Source organism: Symphodus melops (assembly GCF_947650265.1).
Source record: "Symphodus melops genome assembly, chromosome: 21".
NCBI classification, from domain to species: domain Eukaryota; kingdom Metazoa; phylum Chordata; class Actinopteri; order Labriformes; family Labridae; genus Symphodus; species Symphodus melops.
Genome location: NC_136711.1, coordinates 19,055,772 through 19,069,989, shown reverse-complemented (window position 1 = coordinate 19,069,989; position 14,218 = coordinate 19,055,772). Strand labels below are relative to the sequence as shown.

At 44.5% G+C, this 14,218-nt stretch overlaps 2 protein-coding genes across 5 annotated transcripts in view; one reads left to right on the top strand and one right to left on the bottom strand.

Annotated features, from left to right (window-relative positions):
* Positions 1-6,092, top strand: part of skap1 (src kinase associated phosphoprotein 1) — a 34,517-nt gene extending 28,425 nt beyond the window's left edge. For all 4 annotated transcript variants that reach the window (XM_079333833.1, XM_079333831.1, XM_079333832.1 and 1 more), the window contains exons 14-15: positions 4,545-4,647; positions 4,999-6,092. In XM_079333833.1, the coding sequence (XP_079189959.1) occupies positions 4,545-4,637 (93 nt within the window). In that variant the 3' untranslated portion in view covers positions 4,638-4,647; positions 4,999-6,092. The remainder of the gene's footprint in view (positions 1-4,544; positions 4,648-4,998) is intronic.
* Positions 5,304-13,238, bottom strand: snx11 (sorting nexin 11). The gene is made up of 8 exons (XM_079333827.1): positions 13,036-13,238; positions 11,762-11,801; positions 11,400-11,486; positions 9,818-9,918; positions 9,134-9,229; positions 8,817-9,041; positions 6,477-8,513; positions 5,304-6,442 (listed from the first exon to the last, which is right to left on the bottom strand). Exons 2-7 carry the CDS (start codon positions 11,783-11,785, stop codon positions 7,274-7,276), a joined length of 1,773 nt encoding a protein of 590 aa, XP_079189953.1. The 5' UTR covers positions 11,786-11,801; positions 13,036-13,238; the 3' UTR covers positions 5,304-6,442; positions 6,477-7,273.
* Between the last annotated feature and the right edge of the window lie 980 nt (positions 13,239-14,218).

Sequence of the window (14,218 nt, the reverse complement as noted above, 5' to 3'; positions counted from 1 at the left end):
CCGCTTGTATTCCACGCAGGCTACCTGTGATAGTTTTGTTTTTGGGCTTCTTCTCGGTTCGTCCCGCTGCCTGCAGGTCAGCGACTCAATACAGCTAAAGAAAAAGGAAAAGTGGACAAACAATCAGATGGGAAAAGTCAAGCTAGGGAGACAAAGAGCGAGGATCCCTTTATTCTTTTGTGTGAACTCTGTCCCCCCCCCCTCGCCTTTCTCCTTTTCTCTGTCACACACCCATTTAAAGACCCCTGGCTGCTATTGTGGCCATAGACACCAAGACGCTATAGACAGGCAAGACATCCTATTTACCACGCAGGGTAGCAGGGGGTGAGTCTGGGGTTCGGGGTCATGCAAGAGGCAGCGGTCATCCCCCGGTCAACTACAGTAGGTCATTATTCAGCACAAGCCAATCGCCCAGAACCGCGTCCGAGCAACCAACCCCCCAATCCATTCTGCTTAATTATTATAAATGAGGGGCGGCGTAAACAGCCATCATTACAGACACTCAGTGGCATACACAAATCCACTTTAAATTGCTATTAAGTTAAGGAGCTATCCGTAATCCCAGGCGTGCATTAGAAAGGAGCGAGTTGGTTTTCTTTTTATTAAATCTCATCGTCCCTGAGATATTCTCCAACGTTCTCATGCTCTGTCATGTTTCCAATTTGAAGCCAATTCGCTGATTTAATTAAAAGCCCACTTGGAAAAAACGGACACTAAGTAGCCATTTCCATCCCTGGTTGTGCAGGGTTATCATCCATATCTCTGGATGGATTCCCTGAGATTTCTTTTGGCGCAAAATCCCTGAAAATAAGCACCCCCCCCCCCCCCCCCCCCCCAAAGTTTCAAGGTATTAACGGGGATTCGTTAGCAGTGAGAAGAGCTCGCTAAGCTGATGGCCGGTTACAGATCACTGTGTCCATGTTTCTTTGTTAGAGGGACCACTTGAGATCAGAGAGCTGCAGTGTAATGTGGAGGAGAGGGAGAAAGAAAGGCTGGGAAAAAAAACAAAAAAAACAAGAGAGGATGCAAGTGGAAAGAGAGGAAAAGGAGGAAAAAGAGGGAGGGGGTTGGAGATGCTGAGGGAGGGAGGGAGGGAGAGAGGGAGAGATTGTAACACCCAGGCGGCGGGTTCAGCGGCAGGGCAATGAGAGACTTCCTGCGCTCCATCACGCCCAAGGCCTGCCTCAGTCAGCTGGTGGCCGAGGAAAGATGCCTCATGTGTCAGGCTTATTAGCACTCCCCCTAGTTTGTATGCATTTGGGATTGAGCGTGTGAGTGTGTGCGTTACATCTGGAAGGTGTGTTTGTGTGTTTGGAAACGAGACGAGAAAAGGAAAGCGTCAGAATCTCTGCAGAAGTTCCTCCCAACAAGGTGCCTTGTTTTTTTTTTATAGAGAGAGAGAGAGAGAGAGAGGCATATTCAAGCTGTGTGTTGTTGAGGCGCGTGATGGCGAGGTCGTTTTCCCGCCTCACCTCCTTGTCTTTTCCACCGCTCCGAACCAACCTCGACTCACCTTCTCCTCGCTTCAGGCTCGGTGAGCCCGTCAATCCGTCCTCCGGTCGGGGAACATGAGCGATGGGCCCTATCAGAATGCCACCATTAGCCAGCCCCCTGAGTGGTAAATAAACGATCACGCCGGTACACTGCAGGTGTTGTCATGGCAACCCACTCTCAGCGCCAGCCCCGCCCCCCTCCTCCCCAGCTCACTCAGCGGAGGAGTCACCAGGAGGTCAGCGAGTCACCGTGCCGCAGCCGCCACGACACGGCGCTGTTTACACCCCCCCCCCCTGCCCCCCCGGCAAACAGCAAACACACACTCTTAATATCTTGTCACCTATCACAGCGTACGTTCTGGTGCATCTTGCTAATGAGACAAAACGAGACATTCTCCAGAAGTCAGGCACTCCAGGACGCTCAGTGTCCCCCCCCGTCCCCGTCCCCCCCCCCACCTCAGCATCCTCCGCTTCAAATGAATACTAAACAACTCGTCCTCTCATTCAAGGCGCCACAATGAGCCTCCGCTTTGCACCAAACTTAACATTTCAGAGCGCAAGATTCAAAAAGCGCCCGACAACAAATCACCGCTCAAAGACAAAAAGAGGAAAAAACAAACAGAAGGAAGAGGACGTTGAGGAGTTAGCGTCGATTCTGTCATTTGGATAATTCACTCTGCACGCCTCTTGGAATGTCCCTATTACAGCAGGTGTACTCTGGATGAACCCGTTTTCAAGTATGAGGAAGATGGACTCTGCACGCCTGACAGACTTCCACCGCCATTGGCGCCCACTCTGTGATGTAGCAGTGGTATTAAAATGGCGGCGCTGATAATCCAAAAGACCTTTCTCAGGGAGAATTTGAGACCGACTGCACAGATGGGCCATGCAGATAAATAAAACTCTCTGTCAGTATGGTTGGTGGAATAGTGCTGCGACGCCCCCCAAGGGAGAGAAAAACTGTTCTACCCCCCCACCCCCCATCCGTCTGTCTCCCCTCTCCTTCCTCCTTAGTTCACCACATCACGAGTGGGGGAACCAGAGCCAGCTCGCCGCAACCGGGCTTTTCCCTCCGCAGTCTTATGGGGAGCATAAAAAGGCCATTTCGGACCGAACTTTCGTCGTCGTTATGAGCTCAAACACACAGCGAGCTGCCGGTCAGAGTTTGTCAGAGAGCCAAGCACACTGAGACTTCCCAGTCCGAGCTGTCAGAGGGGCTGGGTGAGGAAAAGGATGAGGCCTGGATGGACAATCAGCCTATTGTGGGTACCTGTTTGAGCTGCAAGAACACTTGAGTCTCGTGCTTTATCACTTTCTAAGCCTGTTCATTCATCCTGGCTGTCCACACGCCGCTCATTAGCCGCAGGCCTCTTCCCTGCAGATCGAGAGAGGTGTCAGGTCTGGATGATAAGAGGAACCTTTGACAAAATACAATTCATCTTGTCAAAACAGTGCGAGCGTTTTAACAGCTCGAACCTGTAAGAGTCTGAGTCCTCTCTGAAGAAATGAAAAGAAAAACACGCTTATATTTAAATGTGTGTGTGTGTGTGTGTGTGTGTGTGTGTGTGTGTGTGTGTGTGTCCACGCAGCCCGTCTCAATCTGCCAGAGTTCAGGAGGAGAGGCAGAAAAATGACGGCCGGCTGGCGTCTCCTCTGCCGCGCTTTACGGCCCCTCAGTTCTCCAAAGGCCAAATATTGATCCACTAAAGATCGAGTTAAAGCCCAACTGCCGCCATCAGATCATCAGCTGGTTGTTCGTGTGCAACTAGCAGCTCAAACGCTGGAAAGAAACGTCATTTTAGACCCAGACAGTAAAGATGAATCATCAAATCTTCACAGAGTGAATCAAGAATGGGATCAGTTTGATCAAAATACGGTCAGAGTATAATGACGATTTGTTCAATAATGATTCATTGTGATAATCTGGTCAGTTTCAGACTTTTTAAGGAGGCGTTTGCACAACGAACCGTCACCTTTAAAGAAATAATCGTGCACACAATCGTGTCTCTTACTCAGCAAGTCACCAATTTATCTTCAAAAATCACAACGTTTCACTTCCTCTGAACCTTTCATCAAGTCGGCTCTCAAACTGTTTCCTATTATTATACTATTATTATTTATTTTAAAAAAAAACATTAAATGTTGTTTTTTTTAAATTTTGCAGCTTTTAAAAAAAAAATAAAAAAAAAATAGAATAAACTTCAATTTTATTTGAATGATTTTGTGAATTTCTTGATACACTCACATGTGAATTCATTTTTTAATCAGATGAATTTTTAACCTTGATGAGAATTCAAAAAAGACGTGAACGTCCCTCAGAAGGTGCCGGATCCAAAAAAAAAAGAGGATTTATTGAGGAGTGACGCTGCGAGCCGACCTCCTCAGACTTTATTCAAATTATTTAAAATGGATCGTTTAGTCTTAAAAATTTCATCAAATATCCTCCAGAATTAACAAAGCTCATTTATGAAATGTGCTGTTTTAGTTTTTCCTGCTTCTTTTAAAAAACACATCATAAAGAACATGTTTAAGTCTGAACGTGATCCTCGTCTTTTCTCTCCACCTGAAGTTACGACTGATGATTTTCTTTATTCAAATGTCTCTCTTCCTGTTTCCTCCATCACGAGACGGTCGAGGACAAACAGCTGCTGTTTTCTCGTTATTGCTTCAAACATTTAAATTTAAACGCTCACTGTCTCAATCGTCTTTGTTTACCGGTTTGGAAATCCTCCAGGCTGCAGCTCCCCGACACCCACACCGATAATGTTCACCGCTGCTTTTGTGGGTGGGGATCGAGACCCTTTTTAGATTTCCCCCTCGCCTAACGGTGCAAGTTTATTAATTTAAGCGTATTATTACAGCAGCCGTTGAAAGGGAGTCCGGGCCACTTTGTAATTGCAGCTCAAATCATTGGAATGGTTCTTTTAACAGACAAACGTGACACTCAAATCAAATAAAAATGTCCGATTGGTGCTAAATTCTGCTTGTTGCCCTCGTCCTCTGAACGTCTGGGGACTCACCGATGTTTATTCCTTCATTTTGGGTTTCCAGGAGTACAACATTCACGGCTGGTGGGTCGGCGAGCTCAACGGCGCCATGGGCATCGTCCCCAAGGACTACCTGCACCCTGCCTACATCCTGTGAGCTCCAACAGGTACAGAGGCACTCTCTTATCATCAGCATTATGGACCATTACCGCGGCCCTAATACACAGAAACGGGCCCCCTGGTGCTCATCCAGAGCGCCATCGAGGTAGGACTCAGTCGTTGACCTGCCATTTATGGCATCTGCTGGCTGGAAGAAGTACTGCGTTAAAGCAATCTGAACGCCGCAATGGGCAAAGGGTGAGGATAAATCTGTGCAACAAACGCATGATTACGGCGTCAGTTGTCCTATTTAAGAAAATGATTCCCTAATACAGTTAAGATAGGCGAAGCTTAAAATGAGTCCTGAATAATTAATGCTCCTCTCTCTGACTCTGCTGTTGTTGTTTGTTTTTTTACAGGCTGCTGTCGACACAACCAGCGATGACTCTCACACAAAGGCCTGTCAGATCCTTTTTTTTTTTTTTTTAAATATTGAATTACTTTTTAAAGGAAGTCATGTAAGTTTACAGCATGACTTCTTCTTCTTCTTCTTCTTCTTCTTCTTCATGAACAGTTTAAGGAGACTGAAATTAATCGATTACTCTTCTGACAGAAAATGAAGCTGCCGCAGTTTTCTTCGTTCTTTAAATTTCATTTCTGAATTAAGAAAAATAACGTGTGGCTTTTTTCTGTTTTGTGTAAATATTTATCCAATATATATATATATTTTTTCAGATAGATCAACATTGAATGTTGTCATTTTAAGACATTTAACAAACTGTTCAGGTTGGTACTTTTTCCTCATGTTTTTAATATCGAAAAAAAGAGGCGCAGAATAACCTCAGTTATTCCTCGTGCCTCATGTACAGAGAGGCCTTACTCCTCGTCACTGTTACCGTGGGTTTGAATCTGACCTCTGACCTTTGCCGCATGTCCTCCCACCTCACGTCTTTCTTTGGCTGTCCTTCAAATAAAATGTCCCCCCAAAATATCAAAAAAATGCACAAATGGATCATTAGCTGCTGCAATGATTATTTTAAACTTGTTTTCTGATAAAAATGAGAAACATGTCAAAATGTGTTTTTTATTACTGAATTAAACCATTATTATAAAATTAAATAAAACATTTGTTTTAATATTTATATTTTAAACCAAACTGTGATTGTATTATTAGAGCGTTGTGGCCTCCATTACTGCTGACATCAGCTCAGTCTGCAGGGGAGGGAACCAGAGGGTCTCCGGTTCAAGTCCCGATGTGGTCCAAGTCTGGAAGTTGTTCTGGTAGTTGAAGAGGTGCTAGTTCACTGCAGAGGTGCTTATGAGCAACACACCAAACCAGCTCAGTAGTGCTCACTCTGACGCGTGTGTGTTGTTCCCTTCATTTACCTTTTGGGCGTTCAAGTCCTGGTTCCATCTTTAACCACTAGGTGGCAGCATTACTCCAGTGTGTAGTTTTGTGACGTGTAACACATTTAGAAATAAAAAGTCAACTGTTGTTCAAAGAGAAAAACAACTCTTTATTTGACATAAAACATCATCATGGTTTGTGTCCATGTTAAAGAATAAAAGGCTCACATCTGATCAGAGTTAAAACAACGACTCATTGTGTACAGTGTGGACAGAAAGATAAACGCTGCACTCGACCATCCACCTGCCAGATCTCACGAGCTCTACGTCACTGCACTCCGCGTGCAGCGGCTCAACAAACTCTGGGTCCCTTTATTTAAAAACGCAACAGACAGACCGGGAGTCACGAGCAGCTTCGGTCGGTTTGAGGTGCGAAAACAACAATGTGGTCTAAGAGCAGGAAGCTTAAAAAAAAAAGTGTCACAGTAAACCGAGTTAAGGCTGCGCGCGTGGATCCTAATTACAGGCAGTAAAAACTACAGAAGAAAACAAAACAACAGAAACATGAAATAAAGAACCTGAAAGAGACGCTGTCTGTGTCTGAGCGAGGACAGTCTCATGTTTTAGTTTGAAGTTTGAAGATTGTTGTAACAGAAAAAAACAAAACCTCACACCATGATCAGATCAGAAGACACAAAGTGACCGAGTTAGTTTTTAAATCGATGCTTGATTTTAAGTATTTCTCGCTTGTTTGGATTCAATTCTTCATCTTGTCTGTATTCTAAGTTTATCCTCACTTGTCTTAAATGATTTAGCGTCTATTAAAAGTGTTTTTCAAAATGCCGTGTGTTTATTTGACTCCATCTGGATGCATCCTGGCTGCACTCTTTAGGGGGCGGAGCCTAAGTACCTACAGTACGACCATGCAGGTGTTAACAGAGAAGTTTGTTTGATCTATTCATTCTGGTATAAACGACCCATAAATCCCAGAGCAGTCACATTTACATTTACAATTAAAAAAACCCCAAAACAACTAAAGTTAAAAAGTTTAGCTCTATAAATGCATACTTGGATCTCAGATTAGAAAACAAACGCAAGTTTCCTTGTGTGACCTCGAGCGCCCTCTGCTGTTTAACATTGTGTAGTGTAACTGAGGTTAAATGAGTAAGTGGAGTTTGCAATTAAATATAAACTATAAAAAAATAATGTCATGCACAGAACAGAGTGGGTTTGATGTGACGCTCTGCTGAGATGTAATTCTGCCCGACTGACCGGATTCACATTGTGAAGACGTTTTTTTGGGGGTTTTTTTACGTGCACGCTCACAGATATTAGAGCGCCGTTTGTTCAGCTGTTTAAGTGCTGCACCTCACGAGCCTCCTCCACGTCTTCCTGCTCTGCACATTTCACGTCAGCTAAGACGGGCGAGCAGCTGGTCTCGATGACGCTGAAGTCACTGTGTTCAGTCAAATCTCCTCCAATCACAGACGAGTTCAGATCGAGAGACTTACTGAAGTCACTGATGTCAGTTGTGTATTGCAGCTCTTGGCTGGATATGTCGTCTTTTTCCACAGCGTTCATGCTCAGGTGTAAGTCCAAGATGTGTCCACTAGAGGGCTCGTCTTCAGACCAGTTAGCGTTGTCCTCAGGTAACGCTTTCACGAAGCCGTTTGCTTCCTGCGCCGAGTCCTCGGTTTCATCACAAACGCTTTCCTCGTCGCTGACCTTGATGATGCTCCCGTTGGAGGACTGCAGAGAGCAGCTCTCATCGTCGCTCTCCTCTTTGGTCCCGACCAAATCCGCCTCCTGTCCCGCGTTCTCTCGGCCCGTTTGTTCAGCATCGTCTTCCTCATTTTGCACGCTGTGCTCATTCGGTGTATCTTCGTGGACTTCTGCCTCATGCGGCGTCTCCTCTTGCTCGTCTTGGTCTTTCTGTCCGTCCGAGCTCTTTAACTCCTCCTGACAGCTCTCGTCAGGAACTTCAAGCTCAACGCCATCAACAAACTCGACACCGTTCTCCTCAGAGATTACATGATTTTCTAAAACCGGCTTCTGGGAGCTGACATCTTCCTCCCGAGAATCCGCATCACTGACCTTCAAATCTAAAACGGCCTCAGAATTAAAACGTTTCTTTGCCTCGAAGGTCACCACCATGTTTCCCTCCACCGGGCTCTCCAACTGTTCTGCCTTCTCGTCTGTGACTGGACAAAGATCGGTCTCTTCCTCCACGTGCAACGTCACAACGCCCTCGTCTTCAAAGCCAGCTCCCATGGGCGAGTGCACCTCCGCCGCCGTCTGTATCGGAAAGCTCCTCGGCTGGTTCTGTTCCGAAAGGCTGAGGCCGCCCTCGTGCGGGCTGTCGCCCAGAAAGAAGCTGGCCTCCTCCGGGTCGCAGTCCTCAACAACGGCCTCCAGATGGTCGTTCTTCTGAACCACCCTGATGGAGGATTTGTCCTCGCGCTGCAGCTCGGCTGCGTCCTCATCGCAGGGCTCCAGTAAACCTTGAAGAGGGTCGGACTCGCCGCAGGAGAGAAGCTGAGGGCTGAATCTGTCTGCAGCTTGAGGGAGAGGTTGACGAGGAACCGGGCTGAAAAGTAGGAGAGAGAAAACGTTTCATTTGACTTCAGAACGTTCTGGAGAGAAAATGTAAACAGTGTTTGTGCCTGTAAGTTTAATGTAAAGATATAGTTAGCTTAGCTTTACAACGCAACAATAAGAACAGACTCACACAGCAGCACTCAGAGCTTAATAATTAACCCTTTATATCATGTTTGTTTAGCCTCTTCAAAGAAGGATGTTTAGAAGAACCCGAATACAAACTGAGATTCTGCAGGTCAAAGGTCAAAGGTTACTTCCACATCACTGCGTCAATAGTTCACTTCCTACTCACCTCTCCATGGACTCGTAGGAAACAGTCAAACTCGGCTCCTTGATGGAATCATCCTCCTGAGCCTGAGCTAAGCCCCGATTGGACGAGGCGTACGTGAGGATGGCGTCCATCACGGAGTACGGCGTGTGTCCCTGCACGCAGTCCTGGATGTGACCGACCGGCAGCTGGGTCTGCAGGAAGAGGTGGAGCTGGCTGTCTGACAGGCAGACCGTCAGGTGGACCACTCTGCAGAACCAAAGAACAGAAACAGTGTCAGTGTGCGTCTGTGGGGAAACTACAGTCCACGGGTGTCTTTCATTTATCAACAACAAACTGACTTGTCCAAGAAGACCTGAAGTCCTTTCCGCCTCCCTTCCAAGAAGTCCTCGTTACTGAAGGAGAAGAAAGACCTTCCTGGGAGGTCTGGGACCGGCCTGTTCGTCAAAAACATCAACTTTAATTCAAATGAAACACGAGTGAAAAAAAAAGCAGAACAACTTGTGTTTAGAATAACTTCACTAAAACCACTAAAGCTGTTTTTGGATCAAACAGTTCTGGGGACTTTTTGAAGAGGAACTTTTCCTCTGAGAACTTCACACCGTTTTCTGTCTGCAGTCTCACCGCCATGCGACTCACTCTGAAGCAGGAAGTAAAAAGGTTCCTTTAAACAGGGTCATAGTTCCTGCTGTGCAGAATCTATACAACATGGAAAGGGGGGGTCCAACAGTTCCAAGAACTATAAAAAAAAGTTCCTGCTGTCTGAAAGTCACAAAGTAGAAGTTCTCCTCAGAAATGCTGGTTTGAATGTGATTTGGGATTTTACAGATTTTTCCTGTTTTTCTACATTTTCCCCAAATGTAGAAAAACAGAGCGTCATGATCGACCCCGTACGAGTCGCGTTGGCAACCGCCTGTCGAAGTCATCCGAACGCTCCACGATGTTCATGCTGGAACACGACGCCTTCTCCGCCACCTCTTAAATACACAAACAGGACAAAGGTCACACACTTTAACACGACTTACACCAAACCAGCGTTCTTCTGCAGCTTCTTCCTGAGCCACGCGAACTCGCTGTACCGCCGACGCACACACGACGTCTTCGCCGTGAAGGCTTTACTGTTGGTCTGCAGATGACAAACAAACACGTGTTAGAAAAGAGCAGTTTGAGATCTGTTTTTAAAGAGAAACATTTTCAGAAGGAACTAACCGATAAAGGTACGAAGCTCAGAGAGAGAGAGAGAGAGAGAAAAGGCCTGACCGAGAAGGATCCCGATTTTCTGTTCGAGTCCAGTTTTTCTGACCGTAACGAAGAATCAAACCACAAACCGGTCTCTTCATCTTTCACTTCACTCTGCCTTCAAATTGTTAATAATAATAATTATTATTTGACATTCATCGATATCCACTGATATGACGGAAGCTTATGATCATTATTCAGGGGCGCCGGTGGCTGCACACAGAGGGTTTGAATCCGGCCTGCGGCTCCTGTCCCTGTACGTCCCTCCTCGCTCTCTCTGTCTCCGTCCTCTCTCATAGTAAAGGGACAAAAAAAAGGAAAAGAATAAAACCCCAAATCACCGGCCTCGATCTGCTTTTCAGAATGTGTGAACGTTCATACTGAACGAAGGCGTGGTCAGACATCAGGAGCCGAGCCGTCACAGGTAAGACTGAGGTCGATGAGCTGCTGGTCACATGACCCGTGTGTTCCAGTGATGTGTCACACAGGACGCTCAGAATCGATGACAGGCTGCGTTTGTTCCCACAGCAGTGAAGCACAACGACTAACTCCATTAGAGGATTCAAGTCACAACATCACCCCCCCCCCCCCCCCCCCCCATTTCAATCAACCAATGACCAACGAGCTGCAGGAAGACAAACTCACGTGAGATATTTGTTAAGAACTGAAGACTCGTCCAAAAAGACGTCCTATCAAACTTTGGGAAATCATCATTTTAGGACTTTTTGTTAAGTGCAGAAGAAACGCTGAATGAGACTCGGGGTTGCAGCGATGACACGTGTTCATAAGTCTCCACCGAGCCGGCGTTTAAAAACAGGTTGAACTTTTAAGAGTCGAGTTAAAACAATCGAACAGTGTTCAAGACGAGCTCGTTTTGAACCCTCTTGATTTCTATCTTCCAGCCTCGTGTGTGCAGCGTATCAACAGCAAACAAAAGGATGATGATGATGATGATGATGTGCCATCATGTGAGGTCATGTGACTTCAGTCAATTTCATGAGTCAACATTCACACAACACATCCGTCTCTAAGGCGCGGAGCCTCGCCGCTGAGGCAGCATTCCTCGCCACATGCCGCTGCCTGGACAACGTCAAGTCCTGTCAAACACAACACGAGGAATCTGTCTGCTCGAGACTGAGCAGCTTCGACATCATTTAAGTTTCTGTGAAAGTGTCAAAGATTTAAACTCATCTGATGTGTATTTAAAGAGGTTTATAATGTGTATATTTATTTTTTACATGTTTTTAATTCTTGGCTCCTCGTCTGTCTGGTTGACGTTTGGTTTTGTCCGTCCCTGACTGACTCTACCACCGAGCCACAGCCGGGTAAACCGCCCTAAAATAAAATAATTAATCTGTCAATACTCACGTGGAGGAATATTTTATAATCCACGTATGAGTTCCACGAGCCTTCATTTTGAACGCGGGGATCTTGGACCCGCACTGCCACAAACTCCTGAAATGAAGAATCCATTTGTCAAGCTGCTGCGATGACTGTGAGCAGCTTTTTTTTTACCCAGAATCAGTGTTTCACATATTTATAAGTTCACTGTCAGATACGGCGCATCAAGTCATCTCTTTATTTAGATTACGTTCCGCTAACATTTGATTCGCTTATTTAAAGGTATTGTTCTCTGGTTAGTGGAAGTCTAAAAAGAGGATGTTTGAACAACAGAAGAGACCGAGTACATGTTTCATATTAATCATGCAGTTTTAATGACGGTTACTTACATCTTCTTCTTGATTCCTGATCATCCTATCGAGTGACGCACTGTCACGAGAGGAGAAACGAACAAGGAGGTTAATTCAGTGAAAACAGGATCAGAGGCTTCAGCTGTGTTATTCGTAATTGCTGACTCATCAAGTCGGTCAGCGAAAATAAACGTGTCACTCCCACCGTCAGTTCTGCTTCTTTTTCCCCATTCAGAACTGCAGAATAGTGTTTAGACTCTGAAGAGCTTTTTTCAGAGAGCAACAAGTCAGGTCACCCGTCCGGCGGGGCGGGGTCAACACTGGAGGGGTGACCTCCAAAAACCCAAATGACCCGCGCTCCTTGGAAATACATGCATGGATCCAGATGTTACAGAATGGATACGGCTGCAAAGCTGTGGTGAAAGTTTAAAAGATAACCGACCTGTGGTGCAGCTCACAGTCACACCGTCACTCTGGGATTTAAATATCTGAATGTGGATCTCACAGGACCTGAACTTAAGTGTTTTCAGTTGAGCAGCTGATTTCTGTGAACGACGTGGATGTTACTCAAAATCAGTTTATATAACCGTGTGGATCGAGTGTCTGTTATTTCCAGGTCAGAGTCACGTGTCCGTCGTTTGGACACATTTTGTCTTCAGCGTAGACGACGCTGAATGAAAGAATAAGTCGAATTCAAACACTGCGAAAAAAAACTGCTCGTAAGAAATTTAAGTTATTTATCGTCTACTGTTTCAGAGTTTGTTAATTTCTACTTTAAAACTAAAAATATGTTGTTTTCATTTCAAGTGATGTTTTGATTTCTGTTCCAAATATTTGACAAATAATAAAAAAAATAGTTAATCAGATATGATCAATCTTTCATTAGTAAACACATCCCAGCTTTAATATTTACAGTACAGAGCATGTCAGTGAAGTATGAGGGATACAAACTAAAACTAAATAATCATTCCTTAATCATAATCGAGGTCAAATGTTCGATTCATCGTGATGTTGATTTAAGTGATTAAAGTCAGGGTCAAAGGTCAAATATTTATCTTCCAAAACAAAGTGTACATGATGGGCGTTTTCTCCAGGAGCGACAGTGTTAGCTGTATTTAATTTACAAATAAAATAACTTATTCGAGAAATATCAAATACCAGAACACTTCACAGGTATCATTATGTCCTTAAATACCTGCTAAGAGCTGTTAAATGGCAGTTAATATTAGTTATCTGGCCTGAATGACAAACTCAAACAAACAGGCTAAAGCACAGCTAGCATCACAAACTAAAGTCACGCGATATTTACTCACTTTCACGGAGAGTATTTTAACTCCTGAGGAAGAAAAAACGTCCGTCTGTGAATCTCTGTTGTTGTGCTTTGTCGAGGTTTTCTGCTCTGTCAAAGTACAGAAAAATCCTCAAACAAGGAGGTTTGTTTTCCCGGACGCCCTCTCCCTTTCTCCCTCATTTTCGCAAGTCACAAGCGCCGCACGGCATGACGTCATCGCTTCCGGGAGTGTGCGCGCGGTATTCAATAAACTGTGGAGCGGAGGTGCCTAATAAAATAAATAAATAAATAAAATAATAATAATAACAAAAATCACGATTTATAGGTGCAAAGAACAAGAAGAAATAATAATAACATATGGTTTAAAAACAGAATAGACTAAATTATGTTTTCTCTTGATAACGATTAAATGTAAAATAAATAACACTGTGATTATAAAGGTAAATTAGGCAGAGTCAATGAGCATGATTCTAAACTCTAAAAATTCTAAAAAATAAAATAAAAATAAAACCCTATAGATGCCAGTTATTTAGAATAAAACAACTAAAAATTTATATAAAAAATCAATCTAAAATGTTTTCATGGTTCCCAGTAATTTTAATATACTTTGTAATTTACAGAGGCAAATTCTGGTTCACAGACCTGCTTCTCAAACACATACGCCTGAATCACACATGCACAAACAGGATCTGTAGACATGCATCAATGGAGAGATGTCAGAGTGGGGCTGCTACACTGCCACCCTGGGAGCGCACCAGGGTAGTTGGGGCTTTGGTGCCTTGCTCAATGGCACCTGAGTGACAAATAATCTTAAAATAATGATGCATATCTCCTCTACACTTTATGTGCATGATTGTATGAAAAGTGGCATATAAATAAAGTTGAGTGGAATATATAAAAATCTTACTGACAAACCAACGTGTACTTGTGAAGTTTATGAACTTCTTTGTATGTGTACTATAGCAACCAATCAAAATCACTAAATATATGACAATAAAAGACGATAAGGGATCGAAATGAACAGTTATGGTACATGCCATAACTGAGGGTTGTTCCGATAGTCCAGTCCGCAGTCCGCTTTGTTTCTTCATTCACAGATCTACACATCACATGGACAGGGCGCGCGCGCAGTCTGTGACGTGGCAGAGTAAATCCACATGAGTTTACAGTCCGTGAAGCTGCTCTGTCCTCGCACTCCACTCTTC

Coding starts and splice junctions, on each gene's coding strand:
- snx11 (XM_079333827.1), bottom strand. CDS start 11,785: ATGATCAGGAATCAAGAAGAAGAT. Junction 11,487..11,761: donor TCAGGAATCAAGAAGAAGAT/GTAAGTAACCGT, acceptor TCTTCATTTCAG/GAGTTTGTGGCAGTGCGGGT. Junction 9,042..9,133: donor CTTCAGGTCTTCTTGGACAA/GTCAGTTTGTTG, acceptor TTGGTTCTGCAG/AGTGGTCCACCTGACGGTCT.